The sequence below is a fragment of the Arachis hypogaea genome, chromosome 16 (genome assembly GCF_003086295.3).
Source record: "Arachis hypogaea cultivar Tifrunner chromosome 16, arahy.Tifrunner.gnm2.J5K5, whole genome shotgun sequence".
Classification (NCBI taxonomy): domain Eukaryota; kingdom Viridiplantae; phylum Streptophyta; class Magnoliopsida; order Fabales; family Fabaceae; genus Arachis; species Arachis hypogaea.
Genome location: NC_092051.1, coordinates 144,563,737 through 144,582,309, shown reverse-complemented (window position 1 = coordinate 144,582,309; position 18,573 = coordinate 144,563,737). Strand labels below are relative to the sequence as shown.

Sequence of the window (18,573 nt, the reverse complement as noted above, 5' to 3'; positions counted from 1 at the left end):
CAATAATAAATAAATAAAAATACGTCAACTTGATATCTAAGAGAAAATGATGAAATAAAATCATAACACAGTTCTAAAGTAAAAGTTTAAATTAGATCATAATATCATTGCACAACACAAATTGAAAGTAATTTTACACTACAATATACCACACAAACAGGTAAATGACATAAGTTTAAATACAATTTTTTTTTATTTATGTATACATGATAACATCATGATTTCTAAATGCCTCATGGATACCATATCTGAATGATGAGCAGGAAGTTGGAGAACGTGTGGTGGTTTGTGTCTACGATAGTTGCCTTTTTGCGACGACGCCTCATAGGAAGAAAAAAATTGTTGTAAAAACTACCCAATGAAAGAGTAATTGGTAAATAAATGATATTTTCTTCTAGCATATATGGTCTTTTATAGTGGTAAAATAAAAATTAGAAGTAATAAAATTTTGTATTTTTATATTAGGAATAGAATTTGATATTTATCCTAATAAAATTAAATAACTAATTAGTTATAATCCATGTATTTAAATAAATAAAATAAAAATATTTTTAAGAATTAATCAAATCAATTAGTTGATAAAAATAATTAGTATAATTTATTTTATTTGATTTATTGAATTCAAAAAAAATTAAGAAATAATTGATTGAATTAATTAGTTGAAATAATTGATTGAATTAATAATAATATACGAGTAATTGAAATAGTTTATATACGGATTTTTCAAGTTATTATTATTATTATTATTATTATTATTATTATTATTATTATTATTATTATTATTATTATTGGATAATGAATAAGAATTAGAATTATATCAATATTTTTAAAATTAATATAATTAAATTGACTAAAAATATTTAAAATCAATGTGCGTTATTAATATCATAAGATTTGATCATTTTATGATTAGAATCAAATATTCTTATCATGATTATCACGACCGGTGCCATTACCATATCATTATCATATATTATTATTATTAAAATGATTAAAAATATTTTCAATTGATATATAATCGATAAGTAATTTAATAATGCATTAAATATTGATTTAATATAATTATAATAAAGATATATTTCTAAATTAGTATAATTATGTATTATTCATTAAATATTAATCATAATGTAATTATAATAAAGATATTTTTTATAAAATAATTTAAAATAGAGAAAAATACATTCATTTTGGAGAAAAAATGGAGTTACGAGGGATCGACACCTCACTCTTATTAGTTGGGAGAAAACTCAGTTTTAGTATATTAAGTAGATGAAGCCGGGGTTGATTTACCAATATTTATTAATTTTTTTATGATTTGATTAATAGGTATATTATATTTTATTCTCAAATACGACTTTACTAATAATTTGCTGGGAAGAATTATAAATAAATAAAGTACAATTTTTTGTCCTGTACTAATAATTTATGGAGAAAAAGAGATAAGCGCGTGATAAAAAGGATATGAATTTAAAATAGTGTGTAAAAGTATTTTTTTGTATTTTAGCACACTAAATTATTTTAATTCTCACGACATTCTTTAAAAAATAAAGAGATTCATTTTAGTTTTTTTGGTGACTAAGAGATTCATTTTAGTTAATTCTAGATAGATAAGATTTTGAAATTAATACAGTTTTAAATTTTTATCAATTCCAATAGAGATGTAAATCAAATCAATTCCAATGTTTGGGTTCCAACATCCAAACACATCCATGATGTTTTTTTCCCCCAATATTCTTCAGCAAATCCTTTCTTATTAGTAGTGTGGTCTCTGATTGATGAACAAGCATAACAACTTATAAGCGAAAGAAGAGGTCGTTGTTTGCCACGTTTATTTAGCCTGTCGTACAAACAAACAGAAAAAATTCCAATACGTCACTCAGATACACAAAACGAAAATGTGTGCCTTAGCTTATGAGACTATTTTACCTGACCAATGACTATTGATTGAAAAATAGATAATCAAGTGATTATGGCATCAGGATCTCATCCAGCATGCTATATAATATATGCATAGCTCTTGGAAAAGTATTAACTAATAAAGAAAGAGGGTTGTGTTTGTGTGATTGTGTTAAGGGTTTGTCATATGATTGCGAATGTAAGGTTGCATGCGATGAATGATGTATGCAACTAAGAGTATGAATAAATATTGCTAATTTGATAACAAGAGAGAAATTGAGATAGAGGATAGCCTTATTAACATTTCGTATTTATTACAATTTTCAATATTCTTATTTATTGACAGGCTTATTAGTCTTGATAATTTCTTATGGACAGAGCAAATGAAAAGAAGATTTTATCTGATTACTATCTTGCTTTACGCCAAATGAAAAGCGATACAAATATTTATTGACAAGAAGAGAAGGACAACAGCTATATAAATATCAAAATACACATATCAGAATCAGAATGTAATATCTTATTATCATATGTACAGATAGTTCAACTCTAAATGGTAAGGTAAGAACACAAAATAGATATTTATGTTGTTCTATGACGAGTTGATGACACTATTGCCACCACTACTAAAAAGAAACAAAAGTGCATAAATTATGAACAAAAAATTTTCCAACAATCTTGGCCTTCATTTGCAGTATGTATAGGAAGTAGAGAAACACATTTATTCAACAAATCAATACTGTCTTCTGATATCCCTCCAAGGATAGTGTCCCCTCCTGCGAAAGCTTATGACTCTTCTCATCTTTCTAAAACTTCCTAGTAAACATTTGGCGACCACTGAGGGGAAGAATATCCTACTTTGAGTTCTCGTTTTCGGTACAATGGGCAGCCTGTTGTATGAGAATAACTCTGCAACAAAGCTGGTTAACTTGTTCTTTCCAACATGAACTCGTACTTTATTGTACAGCTCGATCTTCCTATCCTCAGTGGCTACCTCATCGGAACAAATTTCTTCTTCTTCATCATCATCACTATGTTCTTTAGGTTGATAACTATTCACTTGCGAGGATGACCTGCACTTTCCATTTATGTCACTCAGATAGTGCAAGGACATTTTTCTGGGAGTAATACCATATCAGCATGCATGAATCAATAACAAAGGATGTTCATAGCAACATTTCTGTAAATTTACAATTTAATTTAGGATCACCATCTCTACTTATCCAAATGTGGGTCTAGCAAACACTCCAAAAAATGAAAGGGGAAAAAAAAAGTGTAGCCAGTAACTGATAGAAAAGGTACACAAAGAATAGAAACGAAATACAGAGACAATGTAGTATTTTTAGCAGATTTCAATATGCGGAATTGAAACATTTATATACAATATAAAAATCATTAGCTAGGTAGAGGTGTCCCTCTATTTAGAAATATGCGGTACTTAACTGCCTCCATCAAAGGAAATTAGAGATAGAAAGAAATGCATGAGAGAAATTTTGATATGGAATGATAAATGCAATGCACATTATTTAGTTGTTGCAGATGGAAAGCTGTACCTTTGCAAAATGTGATGAGATCAAGCTATATGGCAAGAAAAAACAAATAGCCAAGAAGCAAGTCCTTGTGTAGTCCAACATGATTTCACAAATATTTTGACAGAGTAGTGACAAAATGGTTAAAACCAATGTCCCCTACAATCTAACATGTGAAGATTCAAGCACAAAACAAACAAAAATTTTCAGTAACCCTAAACAGAGCTGCTTATGTTAAACACATTGCAAGATTCAACTAAACTAACTGCAACCTGGCAAACAGCATATTGATCCTAAATCTCCAGCCAACTGCTGAATATTTGTTTTTATAGCTAACCTATGAGACCGTACGAAATTTAGTACCTGCTGTGCTGTTTAAAATGGAAAACTCGTTTCTTTGATCGCTTTCTTCTTCGAGCACTATAATAGTTTGAGACATGGCGGATGAAACGAAGCTTTGCATAGCAAAATAAAACAATAAACTATTATGATCAATAAAAACCTTCTAACAAGAACATAGTATAGATATTATGCTAAACAAGTAGTTCAAGAATGAGGTAGTTTCTTAGACTATTTATTCACACATGGTACTTGCCAATGCCACTTATGAGATATATTCCATTCCTCAAATACTATAGACACCAAATTAAGTTACAAATCAACATTCCTGACGACTGAAACAAATTAAGGCTTAGGAAGAAAATTAAGTTACAAATCAACATTCTTGACGACTGAAACAAATCCTATAGACACCAAATTACAATGGGAGAAGTAGACACCAAATTAGTACAATGGGAGAAGGTTTAGAAGAGCATAGGAAAGAACAGTTTAAGGGTGATTCAGTGCATATCATTAACACGTGAATATTTAGATGAAATATGAAAGACTTGCATCTACAAACCTGATCACCGTCCTTGATGCCATAATTTCTCAGGTAATCGTCATCTTTGACAAGCTTCTGTCCATCATAGCATAAGCAAAACTGCCGCCAAACATGTGGCCTTCACAATGAAAGTAAAATATGTGATTATATAATCAGAGAACATATTACATATTAATTTGTACAGAAAAAGGAAAAACAGATTAAGTTGACCAAGTAATTGTCTGAACTACAATGAAAAAACAATAACATCTCACTTTTAATCCAAGGTTGAACAACAAAGTGAAAAGTTTCCTTTTGCCCAGGTTTATCAGGTATTCAACAACAATTTTCAATACTCCAGAACTAGTTATAGTCCACTGGTTGCAACAGACTAAAAACTAGTAAAGTACACAGCCAAGAAATTCTTCAACAATAAAAAGAGTAAAGAGCAATGCTAGGAGACCAGCAATTTTTGTGATTGGTAGCCATCAAATAGCCATCAATGATGATTTAATGGTGTGAGATTGGTGTGAGGTTTCATCCAATAACTCACCTTTCTCTGCTGGTTACATGCTAGCCAAAATTCAATAAAATTGCTGGCCCCCTAGACTTTTCCAAAAGTAAAATCATACATTGCCCACTGAAAACCAAGTAACCAACACAGTAACATACATAACACACACCATGAAATCTTCCCTGGCCCCTTCTGAGGCATGTGACTGAACACCACCTTCACCGCCTCCTTAAGCTCAGCAATAGTTGCTGTCTTCTCAACTTGAATATCTGCAAAGTACCAATGGTCTCTGGTATCAATGTTCCAAAAACATCGCCAAATATTGTTTTCAGGTGGGGGAGAAAAAGATGTATAAAAAAATGCTATTAATTTCGGTTATGGTTCACAATTTCACATTTAGAATTGTTGCCACACTGCAACATACCGGCAACTATAATCACAGTTGCATACTAAACAACCTCTCCACAATTTCAGCACAGAAACTCTTCTACCAATTTCACAGGTTATTTTTGCAAAATTTTCAAAATTTCATCTTAATATGAATGAAAGTTCGGTAACAACAAACAATTCAATGCAATTTAGTATGCATATGCTCCAATTAAGTTATTTCAAATAACAGATTTCCTTGTTTTTTTTATATAATTTAGTGAAATCATGCATTTCATATTATGGTGCGGGATAATACTTGCACCTGCTCAACAAACAAAGGCTATGAGTTGAATCGTTGTAATTCAAGTCCACAGATACAACTGCATTGCAGTTTTTGCATTTTCCACAACCGAATAAATAACTAACTCATTCGTTTCTCTCATAACCTTTTCAGAAATGTAACAACCATAACCGTAACCGCAACGGCAAATTAAAATTGGTGCAGGGAGCGAATACATACCGAAGGTAGATCCATCCAATTTGAGAACAGTAAGGCTGAGAGGCTGAGATCGAAGCCTATTATAAAGGAAATTCTTACTGGAGAAAATGCGGTCCATGGTTGGGATCGAAGAGAATTGAATCGACAAGGGTGATCGAGAAGGAGAGGAAGCGTGGTTAGGGTTCGGCATTATTAAGCTAGTGTGTGCCATGGCGGTGACTGAGTGAGTGAGAAGAAGCGCGTGAGTAAGGACATTGCGTGGAGAAGAGAGTGGTGCATAAATGGGGAACGAGAAGAGATTCTTAGAGAAGAACGAATAGAATACGCAATGTTATTGTTCTTTGGCTTGTGTCGGGGGTAATTCTTCTTCCATACAAACTGTTGAGTGAGTGGTTTGTGTTTGAAGCAAAAAGCGAGGCATTTTTGGAGAACGGGAGGATGACCGTTAACGACTCACTCAAACTCTCAAACATGAAACAACACGTGCCCTCAAATAACAGGCTCCGACTGGACTTGCTCTTGGGCCTAGGTCTGGGCCTGTGCTAGGTCCTCTCTTTATTTTTCCGAAGGTTGGACAAAAGGTAATGGACCAGGGTATGTGTCTCGTGTCACTTCACTAAAAACCGTTAGTTAAACCAAGTTGTGTTGGTTTAGTGATTAGTTCATTAATTCGATATTTCGCTTAAGCAAGTGTCAGGAATTTAAATCTCGGAACAGCAACAAATCTTTAAATGGAGTACCGCAATGTATTAGTCCTTCCATCACCGGACTAGGGAATGTCGTGGGAAACCAAAAAACAAAAAAAAATTCGTTAGTTGGACGATGGCATATGTCTTAAGTCTTATGTCCCTTCGCTAAAAACCATTAGATGATTTGATATATTTGACTAAAGGTGAAAAATTCACGTGCAGTTGTCTTTATGTGAAATTGATAGCTAAGAGTCGTTAGAAAATTTAATAGGTTTAATTAAATTGCCATATAATGACTCTTAGTTATCAATTTCACATAAAAACAACTACATGTGAATTTTTACCTTGACTAAATTATTATCTAAAATTCTCAACAAAAAATTTTATACAAAGACAACTCCACATGAATTTCTCCCTTGCAAAAAATCTGTTTGGAAGATTTTTATCTACATTATGTGTACTTTTTCAGAGATTTTTCAATACATTTCATATGTAAAATCAGTAATTCAAAACAGGATGAAATAAAAAATCAGTCTTCTGTTCCTCAATTACTTGGTCTTCATAATAAATCACTTTGAGTCATGTTCTCAATTCAATCATTATTTGAAGGTGATTGAGAAGAATAATACAAAGAGAGGAATACATAGGATTCAGCAAAGCAAATAGCCAAATACAACTATGTTAACATAACATTAGATCAAATAGATGTTTTTCTTTGTACATACATCAAATAAATAAGATGTATAAATATACACTGAAGCCATGACTGCTGCTATGCCCTGAAAATTGTTGATACAATACACCAACTTCTCAGTCAGCAAAAATTTCCTAAAAATGTGGATTAGTTGATCAAATGTTCCACAGACCACGGTATGACTAAGATTCTTCTCCCTTTTAAGAGGTTTGTAGTGATGATCACTACATGACTCAACTCAAGTGAAATGGCTTTCCCTAATTGCAAAAAGAGGTTTGCACTAAAAGTGTTGAGTTATTATTTGCCCATGAGCTTATAGTAAGCATATAAACCAGAGCCAGTGAAACCGAGTAGCTGCCCAATTATGTTCCACTGAAACCAAAACAAAACAATATTCTATCAAAATAATATACAATAAAGTAAAAAAGGATGCCCCATAGTGCAAAGCTCTGCAAGAAGAAAGGCTCCTTTTTATGATTTTAACGTGCAACAAACCACGGAGCTACATTTTCTTATTGGAAATTGCTTCATGGCCAGAAATTTTGCCAGCATGTACTTGCCAGAATTATGTAACAATTGGTTCTGGCAACACTGGTTCCGGCAATAAGCTAGGGCTCTCTAGCACTGTTCTTTCTATTGTATCAAAATGTGGCTGTGTATGTGTGTGTGTGGAAGCGTATGTATACTCAATAGGAAATAGCTGTCTGGACAAGAGCACTCACAAAATCAAATGGTAGCCCACCAAAAATTACCCAGCCAAGTCCAATAGTAAATAGATCCTGCACATCAACATAAATAATTAGAATTTGGCACATAAAAACTGAACACACCAATCATGACATTGATATGAAGTAAAAAAGGTCATATATTAGAGATTCTCTGTTTAAATGAGTGCATTCAGACTCTGGCATTACGTAGTAGTTATGATAACAACCAAGCCTCATGCAGACTCTACTCCACACAATCAGTTCTAGAAAGAAAAGCTATACTAACATCATGGAAAAGAAAAAACAAGGCCTTACAGCACCTCTAATGCCAACCTGTAAATTATAGGGGAATTATTCATGCAAGGAGAAACAAGTAGCAGCAAAACAAACCTTCAGATTACCACAAATCGTCTGTGTCACAGCTGAATTTAGAGTCGTGTTCAAGAAAATGCAGTAGTTCAAGAAGAACGCCAGTATGCAGGAAAAGAGCAAAACAACCTGTTCAAGAAACAAAAAAAGAATGACCCTTAAAAAAAAAGAAACCAAAAAAGAACATATAAAGAACACATGTTTATCCTAAAACGAAATTAGGAAACTGGGTTCAAAGTTTGATGTTGATGCTGATTGATATAGACAGAATGCAATTGCTACTTAATGAACAAAAATATTGGCAGACCTTTTACAGCAACACTAAGGCAATTTTACATGGAGATGGACCTTATTCCTTTTGGTTTTAGTTTTTAAAGGAGCTTCAAGTACAGCTACAGAGATGGAGGAAATTATGGACATGTGGGATTGAACCCTGATTCAATGCCGGCAACCCAAAGCACAAGAACCAAGAGAGGCGCCACATGAGCTTATAGCTCACTGGCAGAGACAAACTTTTGATTGCAGGAAAAATTGTACTCAAGTCTCTACTCTTTGAAGCAAATGAATTGAAATGAAGATCCACATAGATATTGAACATAGGAATGCAGTAACGTGCCACAAAAGAGCAACAACATAGCATTGGATTGGAGTTTTGGCCACCTAAACTTCCATTTACTTTATTGAAAGTAACACCATTGACCATAGATGTGTTGGTGTTTTCACAGTGATATTTTCAACGGGTTTTGACGTCAAACCCCAGTTTTGGTCAAGGCAACTCTGCTATGCTCGTGTTGTCTTCCTAATTTTTCCATCATTTGACAGGAAAAAGGATGATACCCTATGTGGGTCATTTGCATCTTTCCCCCATTTTGTTTATTCTGTATGATCCCCCTTTCCTTCAGAAAGTGGGGGAGATAGAGTTACAAAGTATAAATGTGGGGAGAGAGTATATTCTTTATGCCTCCATATTATTTTATTCCAAATAGACATTGTCATAATCCTCGTTAACTTCACAAAAATATTATTATAAATCCTTTTACAATTAACCAAGGAAGCTCCAATGATGACTACTACTAACTCAAGTAAGAAAGGCTCGAGCAGAACTTACAATAAAACCAGGTGAGAAAAGATAAGGAAAGTTAAGTGTCATCTTCAAGTCACCACGAATAAATGTCCAAACGAGCAAAAATGGCCCACATACAACGCCTATAATACAATATAAAAAGTATTCAGAGTCAGAAACTCCATTACATAAAAGTGTAGCAAGAAAGTTTGACCATCGTAGAACCTCTAAACTTACCATTGCACCACATAAGTCCAAAGCTATTAAGACCACTAGTTTTTCCTGAGAAAAGCACATGATACAAAATGATTAAGTTCAAACTGACCGGGAAACACAGTATAAAGTTTCCACATGAGAATATAAGAAAGTAGGAACACAACCTATGCGGGAAATGGTTGCCAGATATATTGCTGTGGTAAAGTTTGCCAAGAAAACAACACTATAGCCATAAGCATCAAAAGAGAAGTCCCGAACTCCCGCAATCAGCGCACCAAAGACAATCAAGCCAACACTGATAACAGCCTTATAGATTTCAGTTAAATGAAGGAATCAGGCACATGCTTTCTCAAAAAATTTGAACTTCAACTTTATTGAGTTATAAAGGAAAACGGGGTAATAATAAAAAGGACAGTGAACCAATCATGTTATCCTTATTGCAAATGCATATCAAGTCAACACTGATAACAGCATCATCAATTTCCACTAAATGAAAGGAATGAAGCACACACTCCTCCAAATAAAAGTTGAACTTTCACATCATTGAGTATAAACGAAAAGGAAGAAATAACCAAAAGGACAGTAAACCAGTTACATTGTTCTTACAAACAGTAGGTAATATCATGCAATCCAGAGAAAGCAAGTTACCTGAAAATAACAGAGGATGAATACCTCTGTTGCACGAGAAGAAACTCTACAATCATTGTAAATACCACAGTTGTTCGCCTAAGGGTGGTGTACATTGGAACATTTACTCCACGGACAGACTCCATGGTGACTAGCTAAGGAGAAGCAACAGGAGTATATACAAAATAGTTAGTAAAGAAAAGAAAAAAATGAAACAACGGAGTTTGTCATTTCATAAACGAAGAGAAAACGATAAGAAATAAGGGACTACCATGTAGAGTAAATATGCTCCTGATAGAGGAAGAGTGTGCTTCAAAGTATTCAATGGTACAAATTTTGTTGAGTTATCTGATATTAAAGATTTTTCACCTGCTGAGAAAGAAATTATCCTCCAGCGCCTCAGTACATAAAGAAAACAACATGAACATACCATCTGCAGAAGAAAGAAGCATACAATGTGAAATGGATCAAACAGATCTCAAAAAGATATCGGTAGTTGTAACTTGTAATGCAACAGTGATCAACAGAAGTGAAGACACATCATAGAATCCAAACATAATAGATTCAAAATAAATTGTATTACCTCTTATATGAACACAGCTATAACTCTTGCTGTTTCAAATTAGTGCTTTAAGTAATTTGAATAATCTCCTACAACTTAGTTTCAGGAACTTCAACTCTTAAAACATAGATAATGAGCTTAAAGTAACTACCATTATAGTGTACAGGAAAACCACACGAATGAACAACATAAATCCAGAATATAAGAATGGAATTAGAGAAGCACTAAAAAATTGGTTTCCACCCTCAGTAACTGATAAATTAAGTGCTGTAAAGAGTTATCAATCAACCAAGTATGAATATATAAGACTTAAGGAGAACGATGTTCATGCTCTCATGTAAATAAGGTGGATTACAATGTCTTTCTGTTCACAGTTTTCTCCAAAAGATTACTGAAACTTCTAAATACTAATGCCAAATTAATGGTCTGTCATGTCTTGGCTCACATGTAATAAAGAAGGAAACAGAACCCTTTTAAGTATCAACCTGAAGAAGTGTGATGACATTTGCAGATGGGAAGTTATATGATGAAAGAGCTGCCTTATTGAACATCACCAAGAGAACTACAAAAGGGGGGAAAAAAGTATTTCTTAGTAATGGTGCATTTAGCAGTTAAGAATCAAGATTTGAAGCAGCATCTACAACCTACATGAGTTTTTGTGTACAAGTTGCAAACAAATTCTCTAAACATCATGTCATTGATCATTAATATTTCTTTGAACAAGAGCTCCCAAAAACATATCTCCAATAATCTATATTACATTTCTTCCATATTCAAGTACACAACAGATATTAACAAACTAAATGAAAGATGCACAAAAATTCCCATACATTTGGAAGTAAAGAGTAGGGCTTGTGAGTGTTTCAATTCATGTTAGTATACTATTCGAGAGTTCTTTTAAGTTTTAAAATGAAAGAATAAAATGACAGATTATCATGCAAGGTTATCCTTTATTCATTTCTATAAACAATAAAGTATAGTTAACTGGTACTCTCAATAGCATTGCATATAGCAGACCAAATTTTCTAAACCTCATATCACGTATGAGAAAAGGTGCAAGATAATTTGATAGAAACCCTAGCAATTGAAGGATGAAACGAAATGAAATGAAATCACAGGTCCTCTTGCTCATCTTAGAATCAATACCACATAATTTTTCTAACATAAAGTTCTAGCTCTAGCCACAATCTTGGAGCCAGTACCAGTACACACCACTCAGCCATCTACTATCCAGTAACTATGGTAACATCTTAAGACATCAAAGTTTCAAATGAAACTTAAACACTGTACCAAAGGAATTGCATTATTTGCATACAAGAGTCAATGGACAACACATTACTTTCTTCTTTCCCTCCTACTGTCAACCCCAAAAATAAAATTCTAGAAAATTATATCTAACATATATCTAAATCTATACAAATATTATAGGGCTCTCCCAATTTGGTACCCAACAGTTTTATTCCATAAATTGCACTGCAATATATTTTTTTTCTTCTTTTACAATTAAAAAATTCCTAAAATATGTAACTACAATTCAAAATAAAACTACCTAAAATTGTCTTCTGCAAGATGCTGAATTTTGATTTTTCTGGACTTAGATGCCATAACTTTTATTTTAAAAATATTTAAAACACAAATTAACACACAATCCTGCAAATTGACTGAAACTTAAATTATATATAATATATAATATTTCCGGCGATCAAATGAATAGAAACACTCGTAAAATCAGAGAATCCGATCATCATCATCATCATTCTAAAATTGAAATTATTCAAATAAAAAAGAAAAGAAAGATATTTGGAGATTAGAGAACAAACCGGCGCAAGACATATAAGAGACAGCGGCGTAAGCACCGCGTTTGGTCATGGCGGAACCTTTGAAGAGCTTGTCCCCATCGTCGTGGGTCCTGCCAGGATCCGACACCGGAAGCATGGGGTTATTCTCCGACGAATTGGATACTTTGAGAGACATCTTTTATTCTTATTTGGTGTTCACGGAAAAGCAATGAATTGAATTGGTTCAGGCACAAGGATGAAGTTTTGATTTGGAGGAGTTGAGAACTCCGAACTTGACTTTTGACTTTGTCAACTATCAAGAACACGACGGCTCCCACCACTCTCGCTACACTCACACAACCTTCCCATCGCATAAGAATCTCCTTTTTTTTTTTTTCTTCTAAAATTAAGAAAGAGATTCGAATTCGCGATCTCTACATAAATAAAGAAAAACCATGCTATTTTTTTTTTTTGGTGACTAGAAAAACCATGCTATTTGACTATAGCTCTTTGTTATATGAATTTCTTGTTTTAGTTTTTAGATTCTTCAACATCAAATTTGCTGTATTTCATAGAAACCAAGGATGCTTGCCACTTTAAAATTGATGATCTTATTTTCAATTTGAGAGATATTATTTTTAAAATAATATATATTTACTGAAAATATATAAAAAGTTTTATATAGATAATTTATATTAATCATAATAGAGTCTAATTAGTCAACAAAAAAATAATAATAGAGTCTAATTCTTTTAGTCTGTTAATTTAATAACATATTTTATTTTATATTTTTAAATATTAATAATTAATTAATAATAATAAATAATAAATTTTGATAATTTTTTAATATTTTTTTAAAATAATTATATCGATATATTAAAATTAAATCCTTTACTAAAAATCTATGCTAATGCAAAAACGAAAGAACTTATAAAGAAAATGAGTGTTGATGTTATTGATTATGAGTGTAAAAACACTATATATTGTGATTGTTAGAAATACAAGAGTAATTTGAAAAGTGTATTATTAAGTTTATGTCAAAGTACAATGTACAAGAAAAATATATAGGTGTTAGAAAAATCAAAGTAATAAAAGCATACAATCTTACAATTAATATATAGATATGTTATATAAATATAAATGATACTAATTGATCTAAATTGATTTTAATTATTCTCTAACATCCCTCTTCAAACTCAAGTGGAAGCTAAGGATACCATCTTGAGTTTAGATACCAGAGTCCAAAAACAACTTGGATGATGAGCCTTCGTGAAGATATCAGCAGTCTGATCCAGTGTTCTAACAGCGAAGAGACGAACAACATCAATAAGAATACGTTGCCGAACAAAGTAACAATCAATCTCAATGTATTTGGTGCGTTCATGAAACACATCATTATGGGCAATCTGAATAGCACTGCGGTTTTCACAAAAAATATTAGTTGGGGACGACTACGGTGCACCCAAATCTTCGAGAAACCAACGAATCGAGACAACCTCAGCAGTAGTGTCAGCAAGAGCATGGTATTCAGCTTCTGTGCTTGATCGAGCAGTGAATGTTTGCTTCTTAGCTCGTTAGGAAATGAGAGAGTCGCCAAGAAACAAATAATAACTAGTAGTAGAGCGACGATCAGAGTGGGATCATCAGCCTAATCAGCATCTAAGTACGCCTAAAGGGATAACGATGAATCAGCAGAAAAATAAAGGCCATGAAATACGGTGCCTTTGATGCAGCCAAGAATGCGAAGAACTGCCGATAGTGAGTAGTACGAGGAGTTGACAAGAACTGGCTAAGAACATGAACCGAATAGGCAATGTCTGGTCGGGTGACAGTTAAGTAGATGCATTCTCCAATTAACTGTCGATAAAAAGTAGGATTATACAAAATAGTGACATCCATAGGAGTAAAACGAACATTAGGCTCAAGAGGAGTAGACTTAGTGCGACTATTTGTAATGCTGGCTCGAACAAGAAGATCTGAAACATATTTAACTTGAGAGAGATAGATGCCATCATTGATGGATATGACTTCTAGACCAAAGAAATAGCTGAGAGAGCCAAGATCTTTTATCTCAAAAGTATGATGAAGGGACGCCTTGAGATTAGAGATACCATCGACATCATCTCTAGTGATGATCATGTCATCAACATACAATAGTAGAAGAACAACTCCACGTTCACTTTTATGAATGAAAAGAGCATTCTCATGAGAGCTACAAGTGAAACCAAGATTGCATATGTTGGTGTTGAACTTGCCAAACCATTCACGAGGAGCTTGCTTAAGGCCATAAAGTTCCTTGCGAAGGAGACAGACTTTACTAGAAGAATAAGGATATCCTGGAGGTGGTTTCATATAGACCTTCTTTTTCAAATCCCCAATAAGAAATGCATTATTCACATCCATCTGACTGAGAAACTATTTTTTGACCGCAACAATGGCAAGAAGAGCTCGAACAAATGTAAGGCGAGCGATAAGAGCAAAAGTCTGTTCATAATCAATACTATACTATTGCGTACAACCTTGACCAACTAATTGTGCCTTATAATGATCAATAGAACCATCAGAACGAGTCTTGATCTTGTATACCTATCTACTACCCATAACTTCTTGATCAAAAAGAGGATCAACTAAGTCCCAAGTGTGTACTTTTTCAAGTGCCTGAATTTCTTCCTGCATTGCTTGTTGCCAACTTGGATTGGTAGAGGCTCCTCGGAATGATTGAGATTCATGATAATAAAGAATAGTAGAAAAACAATGATAATCAAGAAGATGAGGAGGTGAATTTCTTACCCTAGAAGAACGAGTAGAGGAAGGAGGCATGATAGCAGGAGCATCGTCCGGTCTGGAATCATCAGGAGATGGAGAAAATGGAAGAGGAGGGGGCTCGAGGGATGGACTTGAGATAGAACCTGTAGTATCATCACTAGAAAAGAGATCAACATTGGGGTTACTGAAAAACGGTGACAGAGTAGGAGGAATGGACTCAAAAGAGAAAAAACTAGAGAACATGCGATGCTCCCAAAAGACAACATGACGAGATATACAAATACGTCGAGAGATAGGATCCCAACAATGATAACCCTTGTGTTCAGAGCTATAACCAAGAAAACAACACATACGAGCCAAAGGTTCAAGCTTATTGTATTCATGAGGCTGAAGAAGGACAAAACAGACACAACCAAAAACATGAAGAGAACTATAATCGAGAGAAGTATGATAAAGTCACTCAAAGGGAGTAGTGTTACCAAGGACAGAATAAGGGAGTCTATTGATAACATGAACAGCAGTGAGAACAGCTTCACCCCAAGTACGCTCAAGACAGGAAGAGAAAATAAGCATTGCACGAACAAAGTCAATAATATGACGGTGTTTATGCTCAACTCTGCCATTTTGTTGAGAGATACCAGGGCAAGAAAACTCAGACAAAGTATCCTATTCAGCAAGAAAATTTAAAGGTTTGGAGTCACGATATTCCATAGCATTATCATGTCTGAAGATTTTAATGACCTTTGAAAACTGAGTTCGAATCATAGTGGCAAAGTTAATATAAATATGAGGTAGCTCATGACGATTAATCATCAAATAAATCCAAGTAAAATGTAAATAATCATCAATAAAGACTACAAAGTATCGAACCCCTCCCATAGAAGCAGTGGGAGCGGGCCCCCAAACATCAGAATGAATAAAGTCAAAAGAAGAGCAAGCAAGAGAGAAATTTTTAGAAAAAGATAAGACAAGTTGTTTTGCAGTTTGACAAGAGATGCAATCAAAAGACTTATTGTGAACTTGACCTAAAACACACGAAGACATAAGAGGATGCAATTTTTTTAAGGAGCTGTGGGTAAGATGGCGGTGCCACAAATGAAGAGTAGATGGAGAGGAAACAACATAGAGATTTGACGTAGAGGGAACATAAAGGTTCTCGAGCTCAAATAATCTTCCGACCTTACAACTAGTCTTGATGATCTTTCCTGTCTGACGATCCTTCACACGACAACCAGAAATAGAAACATTGACATTAAAATCGAGCTCAAAAAGTTGATCGACAGAGATAAGATTAAAATTTAATTTTGGAATGAAATAAGTATCAGGAAGATGAATATTGGACTGTGAAATAAAGCCTTGATGTGTTGCATGCAAGAGGGAACCATTAGCAGTGTTGACAGAAGATATATTTGTAGTGGTAGACAACGATGAAAAAAGATGATGCAAAGGAGACATATGATTAAAACAACCAGAATCAAAATACCATTTAGAATTACCTAGAGGGGTGAAAAGAGCAGTAGAGGTATTACCAGAAAAAGAGAGGAGTTGCTTAAGAAGAGATTCAATGTCTGATGAAGAGATAGAAGATGGGTTGAGATAGGTAGAATTAGTAGAATCAGTGGCAATAGCAGCAATAGAAGCAGGCACATTCGGAGAGTTGTTGGGACAAGTTTGATACTTGTTCTGATATGAACGTGGTGGTCTAGTAGGACAGATAGTAATCAAGTGACTCGAGAGTTTACAACAATGGCAGAACAGTTTCGGGCAATTGGGGCCAATGTGACCTTTCTGTTTGCATTTACGATATTTACGACATTCAATAGAGGGACAGTCAGAGAAGGAGTGCCAGAAAGATTATAGTTTTGACAGAATTTTTCCTTTCTGTCGGTGGTAGCAAAGACAGTTTCACTCTTAGAGCGAGTCAATCCCAAGTGCGTTTCTTCATACTTAAGACGAGAAAGAGCATTTTCAAGACTAGGCAAGAGATTCTGATGAAGAAGAGAAGCCTAATCGGCTCATAGTCATCAGTAAGTGCTATAAGAAACCGTATAAGACGTATCCGGTTCCGATAATCCTCATATGCCTTAGCATGAGCGGGATCTTTAAGAACAGGCTCATAAGAGGTCAATTAATCCCAAATAATTTCCATATGAGCAAGAAAATAAAAAACCGCTTGCCACGTTCTTGCTTAAGGCTATGAACCTCCTTTAGCAGTTGATACTGATGAGAGAGATCAGAAATAGTGTAACGCTTTGCCAAATGATCCCATACCTCTTTAGCAGTTTCAAAACGCCCAAATTGTAAATGAATGCCGGGAGTAGAAGTGTTGTAGAACCAGATGATAATCTGATGATTTTTACTATTCCAATCTTTCAATTTTTCTGTAAAGTCCTTCTCAACATCCTCCTTGGATTTGGATCAGTTACAGTTGGCTTAACAGGACAAACAATATCACCAGTCACATATCGTCATAATTTTCGTCCTTTAAGAAATTCTCGCATAGTTTCAACCCAATGAGCATAGTTGGAGCCATTAAGGATAACATGAATAGGCTGAAAAAATATACGGTTTCTCCATAATAACAGAAACAAAGGCAAAAAGGAGAAGAAACTGCAAATTCGGGGCAGAGAACGAGAAAACGAAAGGCAGAATCGAAAAGAGCTCACCAAAAAAATTTTAGAGAGGGTCCTACTTGTCTGCCACATCAATGCCACATCAACAACCATGTCAGCAGAAGGATAACACGTGGCGTCGTCTGAATAGGGGAAGAAGACACGCTGGCGAGTGAACTGGAACACGGGTCAACCAGCAAATCGGACCAGGTCGCGCGCAGGTTGCTAGGAAGCTTGGCAACGTGACACATGAATGCTCTTGGACCGTGCGATCGTCACCAATATCCAACGAATGCTTAAGCTGGAGAGGAGAACAATGGACGCGAGCAGTGAGGTTGCGGCAATGCATAGAGGCGTGTTTGCAGAGTCAGACAACAGGGAGGGGCTCTATGTACTTATGATGATGAGATGAAGACAATGATATGGTCTAAGACAAAGAAAAAAAATCGTGAAGGCAAGCAAAAATAAGAAAGAAAAGACTGCCGGGAGAAGGAAAAGAAACAAGAACTATGAACGAACATTCATGGAGAAAAAAAAAATCTAAACTCTTGATACCATTCTAGAAACAAGAGAGTAATAACAGTGTATTATTGAGTCTATGTCAAAGTACAATGCATAAGGGGTATATATATAGGTGTTAGAAGAATCAAAGTAATAAAAGCATACAATCTTACGATTAATATACAAATATGCTATATAAATATAAATGATACTAATTAATCTAAATTGATTCTAATGATTCTCTAACAGTGATGGTGTACATTTTTCGATAAAAAAATACTAAAAGTTTATTAGAATTTATTATTTGTAATTATTAATTA

At 34.2% G+C, this 18,573-nt stretch overlaps 2 protein-coding genes across 2 annotated transcripts; both read right to left on the bottom strand.

The window, feature by feature from the left end:
- Positions 1-2,371: 2,371 nt before the first annotated feature.
- Positions 2,372-6,134, bottom strand: LOC112697496 (uncharacterized). Its single transcript, XM_025750696.3, has 5 exons — positions 5,691-6,134; positions 4,971-5,070; positions 4,327-4,426; positions 3,789-3,880; positions 2,372-2,969 (listed from the first exon to the last, which is right to left on the bottom strand). Exons 1-5 carry the CDS (start codon positions 5,878-5,880, stop codon positions 2,630-2,632), a joined length of 822 nt encoding a protein of 273 aa, XP_025606481.1. The 5' UTR covers positions 5,881-6,134; the 3' UTR covers positions 2,372-2,629.
- Positions 6,135-6,893: 759 nt separating this feature from the next.
- On the bottom strand, positions 6,894-12,991 carry LOC112697495 (UDP-N-acetylglucosamine transporter UGNT1). Its single transcript, XM_025750693.3, has 10 exons — positions 12,417-12,991; positions 11,082-11,158; positions 10,306-10,467; positions 10,056-10,189; positions 9,572-9,702; positions 9,429-9,473; positions 9,237-9,334; positions 8,150-8,257; positions 7,775-7,831; positions 6,894-7,424 (listed from the first exon to the last, which is right to left on the bottom strand). The coding sequence occupies exons 1-10, from the start codon at positions 12,568-12,570 to the stop codon at positions 7,350-7,352; spliced, it is 1,041 nt and encodes a 346-aa protein (XP_025606478.1). The 5' UTR covers positions 12,571-12,991; the 3' UTR covers positions 6,894-7,349.
- Between the last annotated feature and the right edge of the window lie 5,582 nt (positions 12,992-18,573).

Coding starts and splice junctions, on each gene's coding strand:
- LOC112697495 (XM_025750693.3), bottom strand. CDS start 12,570: ATGTCTCTCAAAGTATCCAATTCGTCGGAGAATAACCCCATGCTTCCG. Junction 9,474..9,571: donor GGCAACCATTTCCCGCATAG/GTTGTGTTCCTA, acceptor TGCTTTTCTCAG/GAAAAACTAGTGGTCTTAAT. Junction 8,258..9,236: donor TTTTCTCACCTGGTTTTATT/GTAAGTTCTGCT, acceptor TTTCTTGAACAG/GTTGTTTTGCTCTTTTCCTG.
- LOC112697496 (XM_025750696.3), bottom strand. CDS start 5,880: ATGGCACACACTAGCTTAATAATGCCGAACCCTAACCACGCTTCCTCT. Junction 4,427..4,970: donor GGGCCAGGGAAGATTTCATG/GTGTGTGTTATG, acceptor TTCATTGTGAAG/GCCACATGTTTGGCGGCAGT. Junction 3,881..4,326: donor GCATCAAGGACGGTGATCAG/GTTTGTAGATGC, acceptor TGCTATGCAAAG/CTTCGTTTCATCCGCCATGT.